A 15,900-nucleotide genomic window follows, 5' to 3' on the forward strand; every position below is an offset into this window, starting at 1 on the left:
CGTATTTATTGAGCGCTTACTGTGTGCAGAGCACTGGACTAAGCGCTTGGAAAGTCCAAGTCGGCAACATATAGAGACGGTCCCTACCCAACAGCGGGCTCACAGTCTAGAAGGGGAAGACAGACAACAAAACAAAACACATTAACAAAATAAAATAAATAGAATAGTAAATATGTACAGGTAAAATAAATAGCCTAATAAATATGTACAAACATTTTACTTGTACATTTCTATCCTATTTATTTTATTTTGTTGGTATGTTTGGTTCTGTTCTCTGTCTCCCCCTATTAGACTGTGAGCCCACTGTTGGGTAGGGACTGTCTCTATGTGTTGCCAATTTGTACTTCCCAAGCGCTTAGTACAGTGCTCTGCACATAGTAAGCGCTCAATAAATACGATTGATTGATTGATTGATTGATATACATGCCCCCCGGCCTTGGATGCCAAACTGCCATCGCTCCTCCATGCCCCCCAAGCAGAACCGGGGTCTCCCTCTCCCCTCAAGTCCCACAAGGTCTCACAATCTTAATCCCCATTTTCCAGATGAGGTCACTGAGGCCCAGAGAAGTGAAGTGACTTGCCCAAAGTCACCCAGCCGATAAGCGGCAGAGTCGGGATTAGAACCCATGACCTCTGACTCCTAAGCCCACCCTCTTTCCACTGAGCCACGCTGCTTCCCCTGCTAAGAAGAAACAGCATGGCCTAGTAGGTAGCGCCCGGGCCTGGGACTCAGAGGGACTTGGGTTCCCTGCCACTTGTCCGCGATGAGACCTTGGCCCAGTCACCTCCCTGTGCCTCAGTTCCCTCATCTGGAAATTGGGGATTAAGAGTGGGAGCCCCTTATGGAACAGGGACTATGTCCAACCTGACTAGTTCGGATCCACCCCGGTGTTTAGTACTAATTAATTCACTCATTCAAACGTATTTAGTGAGCACCTCCTGTGTGCAGAGCACTGTACTAAGCACTCGGGAGAGTACAATACAACAATAAACATTCCCAGCCCACAACGAGCTTGATAATAGAAGTAGTGTGGCCTAGGGGAAAGAGCACAGGCTTGGGAGTCAGAGGACGTGGGTTCTAATCCTGGCCACCATCCTCCCCACCATCCTAGGCTCAGCTGCCTCCCCTCCGTCACCCACGGTTGGGTAGGGACTGTCTCTATATGTTGCCAACTTGTACTTCCCAAGCGCTTAGTACAGTGCTCTGCACCCAGTAAGCGCTCAATACATACGATTGATTGATTGATTGATTGATTGAACCACCGCTGTTTAGGAGCCCCCCAAATCCAGCCACTGTTGGGTAGGGACTGTCTCTATATGTTGCCAACTTGTACTTCCCAAGCGCTTAGTACAGTGCTCTGCACACAGTAAGCGCTCAATCAATACGATTGATTGATTGATTGATTGATTGAGCCACCGCCGTTTAGGAGCCCCCCAAATCCAGCCGGTGGGAGACCCTCTCCTCCTGCCCCCCGTTCCAAGAACAAGGACTGCTTCCCCTGATCACGTGGGCCATGGACTGTGTCCAACCTGCTTATCTCGTCTCCACCCCATCGCTTAGAACAGTGCCTGGCACATAGTAAGCGCTTAACAAATACCATGTAAGATAAAAGGACACCCTGTCCCGGCCCTTTCGGCCCCCCGGAGCCGGGCAGAGTAGCCAGTGCGGTCAACCCGAGGAAGACCGTGTCCCAAGTGAGGTCACAGGCCTCTCCCCCGGAACTCGGGGCCACATCAAGGCGGGAAGATCAGCCTAAGGCCCCGGTCGGAGGCCGGAGTTGTCCGGCCCAGAATCCCGCCCGGTCCCACAACCATCCCTCCGGTCAGCCCTCTTACCATCTGGAGTCTGGTGCCCGCTCTGGACACCGGGGTCCCCTTCCCACCCCGGAGGCCCCGGCCGGAGAGGGTCAGCGCTGGGCCCCCCGTGGCCGGCCACACCCAGCGGCCCGGTGGTGGACGCAACTTCCTCCCCGAAAGGGACGGGGCGGCGTTTCCCGCTCCCCCACCGGGGCCCCGGGGCCCCTGGTTGGGAAATCAAGCAGCTCATTCTGGACTTTCCAGATGGGCAGAGCCCCCGGGGAGCTTTTTCCCTTCGCCGCTGGCTCGGAGGGAGGCAGAGGGGGAGAGGGCGTCGGGCCAGGGCACTTCACACAATGGCTCGGTTTGTCCCGCTGACCGGCAGCCTCGCCCCCACGGGGACCCACATACAGGGGCGACTTTGTCCACCCTCCCCAGATCGGCCGCCCTGGCCCGGCCCAGCTGGGCCTGCTGGGAATCTCATTCATTCGGTTGTATTTACTGAGCGCTTACTGTGTGCGGAGCACTGTACTAGACACTTCAGAGAGTACCGTACAACAATAAACAGAGACAGTCGCTGCCCACGAGGAGCTGACGGTCTAGAGGACCGTCCTCTGTTAACTTCTAACATCCTGTCCTTCCCTCCTCTCAGGACACCCCAGTGTCTACGAGTTCCCCCATAATAATAATGACGGTACTTGTTAAGCGCTTACTATGTGCCAAGCACTGGTCTAAGCGCTGGGGTGGACGCAAGTTAATCGGGTTGGATGCAGTCCCTGTCCCACGTGGGGCTCACGCTCTTAATCTCCATTTTACAGAGGAGGGAACTGAGGCCCAGAGAAGTGAAGTGATTTTAGACTGTAAGCCCACTGTTGGGTAGGGACTGTCTCTATATGTTGCCAACTTGTACTTCCCAAACGCTTAATACAGTGCTCTGCACACAGTAAGCGCTCAGTAAATACGATTGATTGATTGATTGATTTGCTCAAGGTCACACGGCAGACGAGGGGCGGAGCCGGGATGAGAAGCCAGGTCTTTCTGGTGGCTTAGTGGAAAGATTAGTAATAATAATAATAATGATGGTATTTGTTAAGCGCTTACTATGTGCAAAGCACTGTTCTAAGCGCTGGGGAGGTTACAAGGTGATCAGGTTGTCCCACGGGGGGCTCACAGTCTTCACCCCCATTTTACAGATGAGGTAACTGAGGCACAGATAAGTTAAGCGACTTGCCCAAAGTCACACACCTGACAGTTGGTGGAGCCGGGATTTGAACCCATGACCTCTGACTCCAAAGCTCGGGCTCTTTCCACTGAGCCATGCTGCTTCTCCAGTTAATAATTGTGGTGTTTGTTAAGCGCTTTCTATGTGGCAGGCACTGTACTAAGCGCTGGGGTAGAACCAAGCTAATCAGGTTGGACATAGTCCCTGTCCCACATGGGGCTCCTGGTCTTAATTTCCATTTTACAAAGGAGGGAATGGAGATCCAGAGATTAATAATTGTGGTGTTAAGCGCTTACTATGTGGCAGGCACTGTACTAAGTGCTGAGGTAGAACCAAGCTAATCGGGTTGGACACAGGCCGTGTCCCACACGGGGCTCCCAGTCAAAATCCCCATTTTACAGATGAGGGAACAGAGGCCCAGGGAACTGAAGTGACTTGCCCAAGGTCACGCAGCGGATAATTGGCGGAGCCAGGATTAGCACCCAGGTCCTTCGTTGTCCCAGGCCGTGTTCTCTATGCACAGGGCCGTGCTGCTTCTCCATCAATCAATGTCACTGATTGACCGATCGATTGATTATTGATTGATTGAACTCCCGGGCCATTCCCCAGTGCGGTAGAGATCCCCGTTCTGGAATGGTGGTGTGGTACACGACGGGCACACACGCTGTTCCTAGAATACACGTCGGCACACCCAGAGAGGGATCATGGGTCCGCCGTGGGTGCACACGCAATCAGAGTACACGCCTGGCACCCACACGGTAAGAGATAAGACAGCGCTCCGCACAAAGTGCTTAATCGATGCCACCGATTGATTGATTGGGCAGTGGACGCACACACGGGGAGAGTTGCCGGACACCCGACCGACACGCAGTGAGAGATCATGGGTACGGGGTGGGCACCGACGCACAGTGACCCCGGGAACTCGCCTGGCACGCATACAGTGAGAGATTGTGGGTATACAGCGGGCACTGACGCAGAGAGAGACCCCGGCCACTCTCCTGGCGCACACGCAGTGAGAGATGATGGGTACGCGGTGGGCACAGATGCATTCTGTGGGAACGCGGTGGGAAAGAGGCATTCGCCCAGCTCACACCCACTGGCACCCGTCTGGCGGGTGGACGTGTGGACGGAGATCTCGGTCCACTGCAGATGCGAGCATCGGCCGGGCCACACCCTCGCCCCCTCCCCGGACTGGAGCCAAGCCCCGCGCCCCCCAGTCCCGGGCATCCGGGCACCGTTCAGGGAGACCACCGAAGATGCCCAGCTCCTGAATCCGGCCCTGCCCGGCTTGGGGGGGGACACCACGCAGGGAACCCGGGGCCTGGTCTCCCCTACTCCCCCGACCCTCAGGTTTCCCTCCTGTCACTGACCTCCGAGCCGTACCCTCGCCGTGCCCACGCCGGTGGGGGGATGGTCGTCGCCAGGGATCTGGATCCCGAGAACCTGGTTCCCGTGGCTTCCGCGAATCCGCGAAGCCGAGCGCCCGTTTATATATAGAAACTGCAGCCACGCACGTTAGCATGAAAATAGGGCCCGGGCGTTGCCATGGCCACCAAACACAAACCCCACTTCGCAGTCAAAGGGAGAAGTGTTCACCGCCATGGCTAAGGCCGCGTTTCCAGACCCTTCCGACGGCCGGGACGGGCCTACTCCGGGCAGGGAAAGGCCGTGATCCCACCTTCCCACCTTCGGAGGGTGTGGGACACGGTCAGGCCCAGAGGATTCCCTGGCGGGAGGGAAACCGAGGCGGATGGGACGGACCCAAGACAGGGGTCGAACCCCACCTGGTCCGGAAAAGGGGCGTCGGGTCGAGGATGGGCCCGGCGGGTCGGGGGTCTGCCGTCCGTGGAGACGAGGGCGAGGCGGGCGGGGTTGGGGCACACGGAGCCTGGAAGGGGATGGGCAGCGCCAACGCGGAATCATCATCATCAGAGAAGCAGCGTGACTCAGTGGAAAAGAGCACGGACTATGGGTTCAAATCCCAGCTCCGCCACTTGTCAGCTGTGTGACTTTGGGCAAGTCACTTCACTTCTCTGGGCCTCAGTTCCCTCATCTGTGAAATGGGGATTAAGACTGTGAACCCCCCCGGGGGACAACCTGATCACCTTGTAACCTCCCCAGCACTTAGAACGGTGCTTTGCACATAGTAAGCGCTTAATAAATGCCATCATTATTATTATTATTCCCCAATCCCATCCCGCCCTGGGATGCGGACTCCCTCCAGAGTGGGAGGGCGGCGGGTTCCACCCTTTGTCCCCGGGCTGGTGGGACAAGGGCGGTGATCACGCTGGAACCCCCTTCTTTTCTCTCTGGGATTTTGGGACCTGATTGTGGTACTGGGATGAACCTCGCCCCAGACCTGACTTTTCACATCGTCACTTCAAGCGCTTAGTCCAGTGCTCTGCACACAGTAAGCGCTCAATAAATACGACTGACTGATTGACTGATTCAGGGCAGTGAAGCCCCAGTCCGGTCCAGCCCCTGCTCCAGACCGGCTCAGCCCAACCCCAGGCCAGTCCAGCCCCTGCTCCAATCAATCAATCAATCAATCAATCGTATTTATTGAGCGCTTACCGTGTGCACAGCACTGTACTAAGCGCTTGGGAAGTACAAGTCGGCAACCAACAGTGGGCTCACAGTCTAGAAGGGGGAGACAGACAACAAAACCAAACATACTAACAAAATAAAATAAATAGAACAGATATGTACAAGTAAGATAAATAAATAAATAAAGGGCCCCAGTCCAGCTCCAGTCCCGGCCCATCTCCAGTCATTCATTCATTCATTCAATCGTATTTATTGAGCGCTTACTGCGTGCAGAGCACTGGACTAAGCGCTTGGGAAGTCCAAGTTGGCAACATATATACCCAACAGTCTAGAAAGGCCTCACCCTGCTGGACTGTGGTCACCAGGGCATCCCTCCCACCCCCTCCCACCCCTCGCCATCCCCCCCCAGGACTCAGGTGGGGCACTTGTTGTCCAGGATGACAAACTGGGGGCAGGGGCAAGAAGGGGGCAGAGGTCAAAGGGCAGGGCCCGGCCAGCCCCACGATGGTGCGATGATTCCCCCTTTCAGACTGTGAGCCCACTGTTGGGTAGGGACTGTCTCTATATGTTGCCAACTTGGACTTCCCAAGCGCTTAGTCCAGTGCTCTGCACACAGTAAGCGCTCAATAAATACGACTGATGATGATGATGTCCTCCGGCCCCCAGAACGGCCTCGCTGTTTCAGACGGGCCGTCCGGCTGGCGGCAGGGAGCGCGGAGCCGCCCACGGTCTCCGTCCGGGCAGCGGGCCAGAGGGCGGCCACAGCCGCTCCTCTCCCCTCCCCCAGAAGCTCACGGGGCAGAGCGGGGGTCCCGGCCGGGGGCGGGCGGAAAGTGGGGACACTGGATGGGACTGGGGGGAGATGGGGGAGGAGGAGGTGGCGGGTGAGGCGGGGAGGATGGAAGGACCCAAGACAGGCATTTGTCCCTGTCTCCTCCACTGTCCACACACTCTACACAAACACACACTCACGCCCCCATGCACGCCAACACACGGCCAAAACGCCCATGCACGCACACCCCCCTGCAGCCTGGCTCAGTGGAAAGTATATACGTTTGTACATATTTATTACTCTATTTATTTTACTTGTACATATCTATTCTATTTATTTTATTTTGTTAGTATGTTTGGTTTTGTTCTCTTGCCTCCACTTTTTAGACTGTGAGCCCACTGTTGGGTAGGGACTGTCTCTATATGTTGCCAACTTGGACTTACCAAGCGCTTAGTACAGTGCTCTGCACACAGTAAGCGCTCAATAAATACGATTAATGATGATGATATGTTGCCAACTTGGACTTCCCAAGCGCTTAGTACAGTGCTCTGCACACAGTAAGCGCTCAATAGATACGATTGATTGATTGATTTGTCCCTGTCTCCTCCACTGTCCACACACTCTACACAAACACACACTCACGCCCCCATGCACGCCAACACACGGCCAAAACGACCATGCCCGCACACTCGCACCCCCCTGCAGCCTGGCTCAGTGGAAGGAGCCCGGGCTTTGGAATCAGAGGTCATGGGTTCAAATCTCTACTCTGCCGATTGTCAGCTGGGTGACTTTGGGCGAGTCACTTCACTTCTCTGGGCCTCAGTGACCTCACCTGGAAAATGGGGATTAAGACTGTGAGCCCCCTGTGGGACAACCTGATCACCTTGTAACCTCCCCAGCGCTTAGAACGGTGCTTTGCACATAGTAAGCGCTTAATAAATACCATTATTATTATTATTCATCCATTCATTCAGTGGTATTTATTGAGTGCTTACTGTGTGCAGAGCACTTGACTAAGCGCTTGGGAAGTCCAAACTGGCAACATTCATTCATTCATTCAATCGTATTTATTGAGCGCTTACTGTGTGGAGAGCACTGGACTAAGCGCTTGGGAAGTCCAAATTGGCAACATTCATTCATTCATTCAATCCCATTTATTGAGCACTTACTGTGTGCAGAGCACTGTACTAAGCGCTTGGGAAGTACAAGTTGGCAACCTATAGAGTCTTCTAGACTGTGAGCCCACTGTTGGGTAGGGACCGTCTCTATATGTTGCCAACTTGGACTTCCCAAGAGCTTAGTACAGTGCTCTGCACACAGTAAGCGCTCAATAAATACGATTGATTGATTGACATAGAGACGGTCCCTACCCAACAACGGGCTCACAGTCTAGAAGACTCTCCCCGGCTTCAAAGCCTTATCGAAGGCCCACCACCTTCTCCGAGAGGCCTTCCCTGACTGCGCCCTCCTTTCCTCTTCTCCCACTTCCTTCTGCATCGCCGACTCACTCCCTTTCTTCATCCCAGCCCCACGCCACTTATGTCCAGTTTCAAAATTGTATTTATTTATGTTAAATACTAGGTAATTAAAGTTGGACACGGCCCCTGGGGCTCACAATCTAAGGGAGAGAACAGGGATTGTACCCCTATTTTATAGAGAAAACTGAGGCACAGCAAAGTGACACCCAATAGTAATTATAATAATGATGGCATTTGTTGAGCACTTACTATGTGCAAAACACTGTTCTAAGCTCTGGGGGGATACAAGGTGATCAGGTTGTCTCACATGGGGCTCACAATCTTCAACCTCATTTTGCAGATGAGGAAACTGAGGCCCAGAGAAGTGAAGCGACTCGCCCAGAGTCACCCAGCTGACAATTGGTGGAGCGGGGATTTGAACCCATGACCTCTGACTCCAAAGCCCGGGCTCTTTCCACTGAGCCACGCAGCTTCTCTATCACATGGTAGGCAGGTGGTAGAGTCGGGATTAGAACCCAGGTCATCTGATACCCGGCCCCGAGGCTCTTTCCACTAGGCCACACTGTTACTCGGGCAGCGAAAGGCTAAACAGCTCGAAACTTATCCAGGCCACGCACCCAATTTGTCTCAGGGTGGACAAAGACCTCCCGCTTCTGCTCTTTTAATCATCATCATCTTGACTGGGGTATTCGTGAAGCGGTTATTATGTGCCAAGCACTGTACTGAACACTACAGGAGCACTTACTGCGTGCGAAGCACTGAAGCAGCGTGGCTCAGTGGAAAAGAACACGGTTTTGGGAGTTAGAGGTCATGGGTTCAAATCCCGGCTCCGCCAATTGCCAGCTGTGTGACTTTGGGCAAGTCGCTTAATAATAATAATAATAATGGCATTTATTAAGCGCTTACTATATGCAAAGCACTGTTCTAAGTGCTGGGAGGTTACAAGGTGATCAGGTTGTCCCACGTGGGGCTCACAATCTTAATCCCCATTTTACAGATGAGGTCACTGAGGCACAGAGAAGTGAAGTGACTTGCCCAAACTCACACAGCTGACAATTGGCGGAGCCGGGATTTGAACCCATGACCTCTGACTCCAAAGCCCGGGCTCTTTCCACTGAACCACGCTGCTTCCCTGGGCCTCAGTTACCTCATCTGTAAAATGGGGATTAAGACTGTGAGCCCCCCGTGGGACAACCTGATCACCTTGTAATCTTCCCAGCGCTTAGAACAGTGCTTTGCACATAGTAAGTGCTTAATAAATGCCATCATCATTATTATTATTATTACTAAGCGCTGGGGAGAGGACAATACAGCAATAAACAGTCACATTCCCTGCCCACAATGAGCTTACAGCGTCCCTGGCCCACAGAGGGTCGCCGACCTCAGGTGAGGGAGAACAGGGATGCACTGAATCCCCGTTTTACAGATGTGGAAACCGAGGCACGGAGGAACGAAGAGCGTCGCCCAAGCTCACACGGCAGGTAAGAGACGGAGCCAGGATGAGAACCAGGTCCACGGAATGCCAGAGCCGGGCTGCCATGCTGCTGTCTCCACGCTCCCAACGCTCTCTCCACCCAAGCCGACCTTTTCAATCAGCACCGCCTAATTCATTCATTCATTCAATCATATTTATTGAGCACTTACTGGGTGCAGAGCACTGTACTAAGCACTTGGGAAGTACGAGTTGGGAACATATAGAGACGGTCCCTACCCCAACAGTGGGCTCACAGTGTAGAAGCCTAATGTCTAGATTACGAATCTGGAAGTCAGAAGGACTTGGGTTCTAATCCCGGCTCCGCCACCTGTCCACTGGGTGACCTTGGGCAAGTCCCTTCGCTTCCCTGGGCCTCAGTTATCCCATCCATACAGTGGGGATGAGGACTGTGAGCCGCATGGGGGACAGGGGCTGTGTCCAACCCGATTTGCATGCATGCATCCCAGCTCTGAGTTCAGTGCCTGGAACGTAGTAAGTGCTTAACAAATACTACAGTTATTACTATTATTATTACTGCTAATAATATTATTATTAAGCGGCTCTCGACTCGCCCGTTTCCTGGAAATCCCTGCCTCCCCACAGTAGACAGGCAGATGCTCTCCCCATGTTCAAATCCCTCCTGAAAACTCACCTCCTTCTCCTCCTCCTCCTCCACCAAGTCTTCCCCGACTAGTTTCCAACATCCGGCCATCTCTGGCACTCAGAAATTTCGGGCGGTCCGCAGCATTTATGAATACGCGTCCTTCTCTGTCCTCTTCCACCCCTCCCTTTCCCTCCTTCCTTCCCGGTTCAAAACCCCAGATCTTCCCCCTGACATCAGGCTCAGTCGTTTCCGGCCTGGGTGTGTCGTCCCCCCCACAACAACACACACACACACACACACACACACACACACACACACTCTCTCCCTCCTCGTCCCCAGAGCTCTCTCAGCCCAGAGACATTCCCTGCCTATTAGCTAATGCCTGGGGGTGGCCAGATCTGGGGGTGGCCAGGCCTGGGGTGACCGGGCCTGGAATTGGGGGAGGACTTTATGAGGGCAGGCCTGTGGCGGGGGGAGATCTGGAGGTGGCCAGACATGGTGGGGAGGGAAAGGGGGGCTTGGGTGGGGCAGGTCTGGTCAAATCGGGGGGTGACCAGGCCTGGGGTGACCAGACCTGGAGTTGGGGGAGGCCTTTAAGAGGGCAGGCTTGTGGGGGGGCAGATCTGAAGGAGGCCAGACCTGGTGGGGAGGGAAAGGGGGGCTTGGGTGGGGCAAGTCTGATCAAATCTGGGGGTGACCAGGCCTGGGGTGACCAGACCTGGAATTGGGGGAGGCCTTTAAGAGGGCAGGCCTGTGGGGGGCAAGATCTGAAGGTGGCCAGACCTGTTGGGGAGGGAAGGGGGGGCTTGGGCAGGGCAGGACTGGTCAAATCTGGGGGTGGCCACATCTGGGGGTGGTCAGACCTGGGGTGACCAGACCTGGAATTGGGGGAGGCCTTTATGAGGGGAGGCCTGTGGCGGGGGGAGATCTGGAGGTGACCAGACCTGGTGGGGAGGGAAGGGGGGGCTTGGGCAGGGCAGGACTGGAGAAGCAGTGTGACTCAGTGGAAAAGAGCCCGGGCTTTGGAGTCAGAGGTCGTGGGTTCAAATCCCGACTCTGCCAACTGTCAGCTGTGTGACTTTGGGCGAGTCACTTAACTTCTCTGGGCCTTAGTTACCTTATCTGGAAAATGGGGATTAAGACTGTGAGCCCCCCCGTGGGACAACCTGATCAACTTGTCACCTCCCCGGCGCTTAGAACACTGCTTTGCACATAGTAAGCGCTTAATAAATGCTATCATTAATTAGTTAATTAATTAATTAATTAGATGCCATCGATTGGTGGATTGGTTGGTTGGTTGGTGACGCCTGTGCTCCCACACCCCCCCACCCCAGAGGGTAATGCCAAGAGCTCGAGCTGTGGTGTGGCCCCTTTCCGGAGTCCCACCGGGTTATCCATCAGGGCGATCGATCCGGGGATCAAGCCCAGCCTGGGAATCCGAGGATCCAAGGGCTAATTCCGGGTCCGCCGCTCGTCCGCTGGACTGAGCCAGACTGACTGAGAGATCCGGGCCCTTTGGGCATCCGCCGCCCAGCACGGGGGTACAACGCGGCCACGAATGACTCACTGATACCAACGTCCGTCCCTCCTGGACTGTAAGCTCGTTGTGGACAGGGAATTCTGTCTACCAACTGCTGTAATAATAATAATGGTACTTATTAAGCGCTTACTAGGCGCCAGTCACTGCTCTAAGTGCTGCGCTGGATATAAGTTAATCAGGCTGGACTCAGTCCCTGTCCCACATGCGGCTCACTCTTAATTCCCATTTTCCAGATGAGGGAACTGAGGCCCAGAGAAGTGAAGTGAGGAGGAGGAGGAGGAGGAGGGGAGGGAAAAGGGGGGCTCAGTTCATTCAATAAATACGATTGAATGAATGAATGACCTTCTCCTCTCCCCATCGCCCCCCTCCCACCTCGCTCCTATCCCCTTCCTCTCACCACAGCTTATATATTTCTACATATTTATTACTCTATTTTATTTGTGCATACTTACTATATTTATTTTATTAATGATGTGTATATAGCTATAATTCTATTTATTCTAAGGGTATTGAAGCCTGTCTACTTGTTTTGTTTTGTTGTCTGTCTCCCCCTTCTAGATTGTGAGCCCGCTGTTGGGTAGGGACCATCTCTTATGTTGCCAACTTGTACTTCCCAAGCGCCTGGTACAGTGCTCTGCACACAGTAAGCGCTCAATAAATACGATTGAATGAATGAATGAAAGATAGAGACGGTCCCTACCCAACAACTGGGCTCACAGTCTAGCAAAGGAGACAGCAGACTAAAAAACCCAAATAATTTGTTGTTGCTTCCCCTTTCCAACCTCCTGCAGGAGCTAACTGGTCCCACCCCCACCCTCCTTGTTCATTAATTCAATCGTATTTATTGAGCGCTTACTGTGTGCAGAGCACTGTACTAAGCGCTTGGGAAGTCCAAGTTGGCAACATATAGAGATGGTCCCTACCCAACAGTGGGCTCACAGTCTAGAAGGGGGGTTGAAGTGCTTAGCACTGTACTAAACGCTGGGGAAGGCACAGTAGAAGCCTGTCAGACACAGTTCCAGCCCCACGTGAGAGAGGGAGAGCTTGGGTCGAATCCAGATTTTACAGATGAAGAATCTGAAACCCAGAGAAGTCAATCGACTTGCCTGAGGTCACAGAGCGGACAAGGGGCAGAGCCGGGATAGTAGCAGTAATAATAATGACGGTATTTGTTAAGCACTTACTATGTGCAAAGCACTGTTCTAAACGCTGGGGAGGTTACCAGGTGATCAGGTTGTCCCATGGGGGGCTCAAAGTCTTAATCCCTGTTGTCCAGATGAGGTAACTGAGGCCCAGAGAATAATAATAATAATAATTTTGGTATTTGTTAAGCGCTATGTGCAAAGCACTGTTCTAAGCGCTGGGGAGGTTACAAGGTGATCAGCTTGTCCCATGGGGGGCTCACAGTCTTAATCCCCGTTTTCCAGATGAGGTAACTAAGGCCCAGAGAAGTTGAATGAATGAATGAATGAATGAATTTGTACATATTTATTCTGTTTATTTTACTTTGTTAATATGTTTTGTTATGTTGTCTGTCTCCCCCTTCTAGACTGTGAGCCCGCTGTTGGGTAGGGACAGTCTCTCTATGTTGCCAACTTGGACTTCCCAAGCGCTTAGGACAGTGCTCTGCACACAGTAAGCGCTCAATAAATACGACTGAATGAATGAATGAATCATCATCATCATCATCATCAATCGTATTTATTGAGCGCTTACTGTGTGCAGAGCACTGTACTAAGCGCTTGGGAAGTACAAGTTGGTAACATATAGAGACAGTCCCTACCCAGCAGTGGGCTCACAGTCTAAAAGGGGGAGACAGAGAACAAAACCAAACATACTAACAAAATAAAATAAATAGAATAGATATGAACAAGTAAAATAGAGTAATAATTATGTACAAATCATCATCATCATCATCATCGATCGTATTTATTGAGCGCTTACTGTGTGCAGAGCACTGTACTAAGTGCTTGGGAAGTACAAGCTGGTAACATATACAGACAGTCCCTACCCAGCAGTGGGCTCACAGTCTAAAAGGGGAAGACAGAGAACAAAACCAAACATACTAACAAAATAAAATAAATAGAATAGATATGAACAAGTAAAATAGAGTAGTAAATATGTACAAACGAGGCCTAGTGGTTAGAGCACGGGCCTGGGAGACGGAAGGACCTGGGTTCTAATCCCAGCTCTGCCACTTACCCGCTCTGAGACCCTGGGCAAGTCACTTCGCTCTCTGGGCCTCAGTGACCTCACCTACAAAATGGGGATTGAGACCCACGTGGGACTGTCCAGCGTGATCATCTTCTATCTCAGTGCTTAGTACAGTCCCTGGCACATAGTAAGTACCGTAATACCCTTAAAGAAAAAAGTGGGGGTGGGGGGTGGGCCAAGGGGCTTGAGGGGTCTGCCCTTCACGCCTGCCACTCAGAAGGCCTCCGAGACTACGGGACAAAGTCTGCAAAGAGCCCGGGGGGCCGCACGGACCCTTCAATCAATCAATCAATCAATCGTATTTATTGAGTGCTTACTGTGTGCAGAGCAAGAGGGGCCCCATCACTCTCCCGGCCTCCACGATCCGTTCCTGAGAAAGGTGTGTGGAGGGCGGGTGGGCTGCTGGCCCTAGCGGGGTGGAGGGAGTGGGGTGGGGAGTCGGGGGGAGAGACATACTCAGGGTGGGAGTCAGAGGTCATGGGTTCTAATCCCCGCCCACATGTCTGCTGTGTGACCCTGGGCAAGTCACTTCACCTCTCTGGGCCTCAGTTCCCTCAGATGCAAAACGGGGATTAAGACTGTGAGCCCCACGGGGAATTAAGCGACTTGTCCAAGGTCACCCAGCTGACAAGCGGCGGAGCAGGGATGAGAAGCCAGGGCTGTCCAGACCCTGGGCACCGGTCGCCCGCCCCCTCCCCTTCCAAACAACCCCTCCGCTGCTGTCTGTGTACAGGGCAATCCTGCTGTCTGCCCTCAGCCAACTTCCACCAGGGCACACCAGCCAGCCTAGAGACTCCGCGGGGCACCCGAAGCCACCCTGCATCCCCAGACCACTCATTCATTCATTCAATCGTATTTATTGAGCGCTTACTGTGTGCAGAGCACTGTACTAAGTGCTTGGGATGGCCAAGTGAGACGGTCCCCACCTCACAACGGGCTCAGTCTGGAAGGGGGAGACAGACTACGCAACAAAACATGTAGACGGGTGTCAAAATCATCAGAACAAATGATAGGCACATCATTAACAAAATAAATAGGATAGTAAATACGTACAAGTAAAATAAATAGAGTACTTAATCCATACAAATATATATACAGGTGCCCTGGGGAGGGGAAGGAGGTAGGGTCGGGGGGATGGGGAGGAGGAGAGGAAAAATGGGGCAGAGTGTGGGAAGGCCTCCTGGAGGAGGTGAGATTTCAGGAGGGCTTTGAAGGGAGGAAGAGAGCTAGTTTGGCAGATGTTTGGAGGGAGGGTATTCCGGGCCAGGGGGAGGACGGGGGCCGGGGGTCGACGGCCGGACGGTCGAGGACGAGGCCCGGTGAGGAGGTGAGCGGCAGCAGAGGAGCGGAGGGTGCGGGCTGCGATGGAGAAGGACAGAAGGGAGGGGAGGTAGGAGGACCATCCATCAGCACTGGCAGACCACCCTGACATTCCCCAGCACCCCCAGACCATTCATTCATTCATTCATTCAATGGTATTTATTGAGCGCTTACTGTGTGCAGAGCACTGGACTAAGACCACCCTCCAGCACCCCCAGAAAGAGTACTACAGATCCCATCGGATAGGTCAGACCAGGCTAACTGTGGGTAATAATAACAATGATGGCATTTACTGAGCACTTACTATGTGCCAAGCACTGTTCTAAGTGCTGGGGAGGTTACAAGTGATCAGGCTGTCCCATGGGGTGCTCACAGTCTTCATCCCCGTTTTACAGATGAGGGAACTGAGGCACAGAGAAGTTAAGTAACTTGCCCAAAGTCACACAGCTGACAATTGGCGGAGCCGGGTAAGTCTGCCCACGTGTCCATGGCAACCCCCAACCTAGTTCATTCATTCATTCAGTCGTATTTATTGAGCGCTTACTGTGTGCAGAGCGCTGGACTAAGTGCTTGGGAAGTCCAAGTTGGCAACAGATAGAGACGGTCCCTACCCAACAGCGGGCTCACAGTCTAGAAGGGGAAGACAGACAACAAAACAAAACATATTAACAAAATAAAATAAATAAAATAGTAAATATGTACAGTTAAAATAAATAGACTAATAAATATGTACAAACATATACACGCCTCCCCTTGGATGCCAAACTGCCATCGCTCCCCCACGCCCCCCAAGCAGGACCGGGGGTCTGGGCCGGGGGCCAGGGGCCGGGGTCTCCCTCTCCCCTCAAGTCCCTGAACAGGAGAAGCAGCGTGGCTCAGTGGAAGGAGCCCGGGCTTTGGAGTCAGAGGTCATGGGTTCAAATCCCGCTCCG

The 15,900-nt window shown here is 53.1% G+C and overlaps 1 protein-coding gene across 3 annotated transcripts in view; it reads right to left on the reverse strand.

Moving 5' to 3' along the window:
• GAS7 (growth arrest specific 7) overlaps positions 1-10,020 on the reverse strand; it is a 49,197-nt gene extending 39,177 nt beyond the window's left edge. The window contains exon 1 of one of the 3 annotated variants that reach the window (XM_038750367.1): positions 9,943-10,020. In XM_038750367.1, coding sequence (XP_038606295.1) covers positions 9,943-10,002 — 60 coding nt within the window. In that variant the 5' untranslated portion in view covers positions 10,003-10,020. Of the gene's footprint in view, positions 1-1,836; positions 1,890-9,942 lie in introns of those variants that run through there. The other 2 variants (XM_038750366.1, XM_038750368.1) reach the window with 2 other exon arrangements.
• Positions 10,021-15,900: the final 5,880 nt, after the last annotated feature.

Source organism: Tachyglossus aculeatus, chromosome 8 (assembly GCF_015852505.1).
Source record: "Tachyglossus aculeatus isolate mTacAcu1 chromosome 8, mTacAcu1.pri, whole genome shotgun sequence".
Lineage (NCBI taxonomy): Eukaryota > Metazoa > Chordata > Mammalia > Monotremata > Tachyglossidae > Tachyglossus > Tachyglossus aculeatus.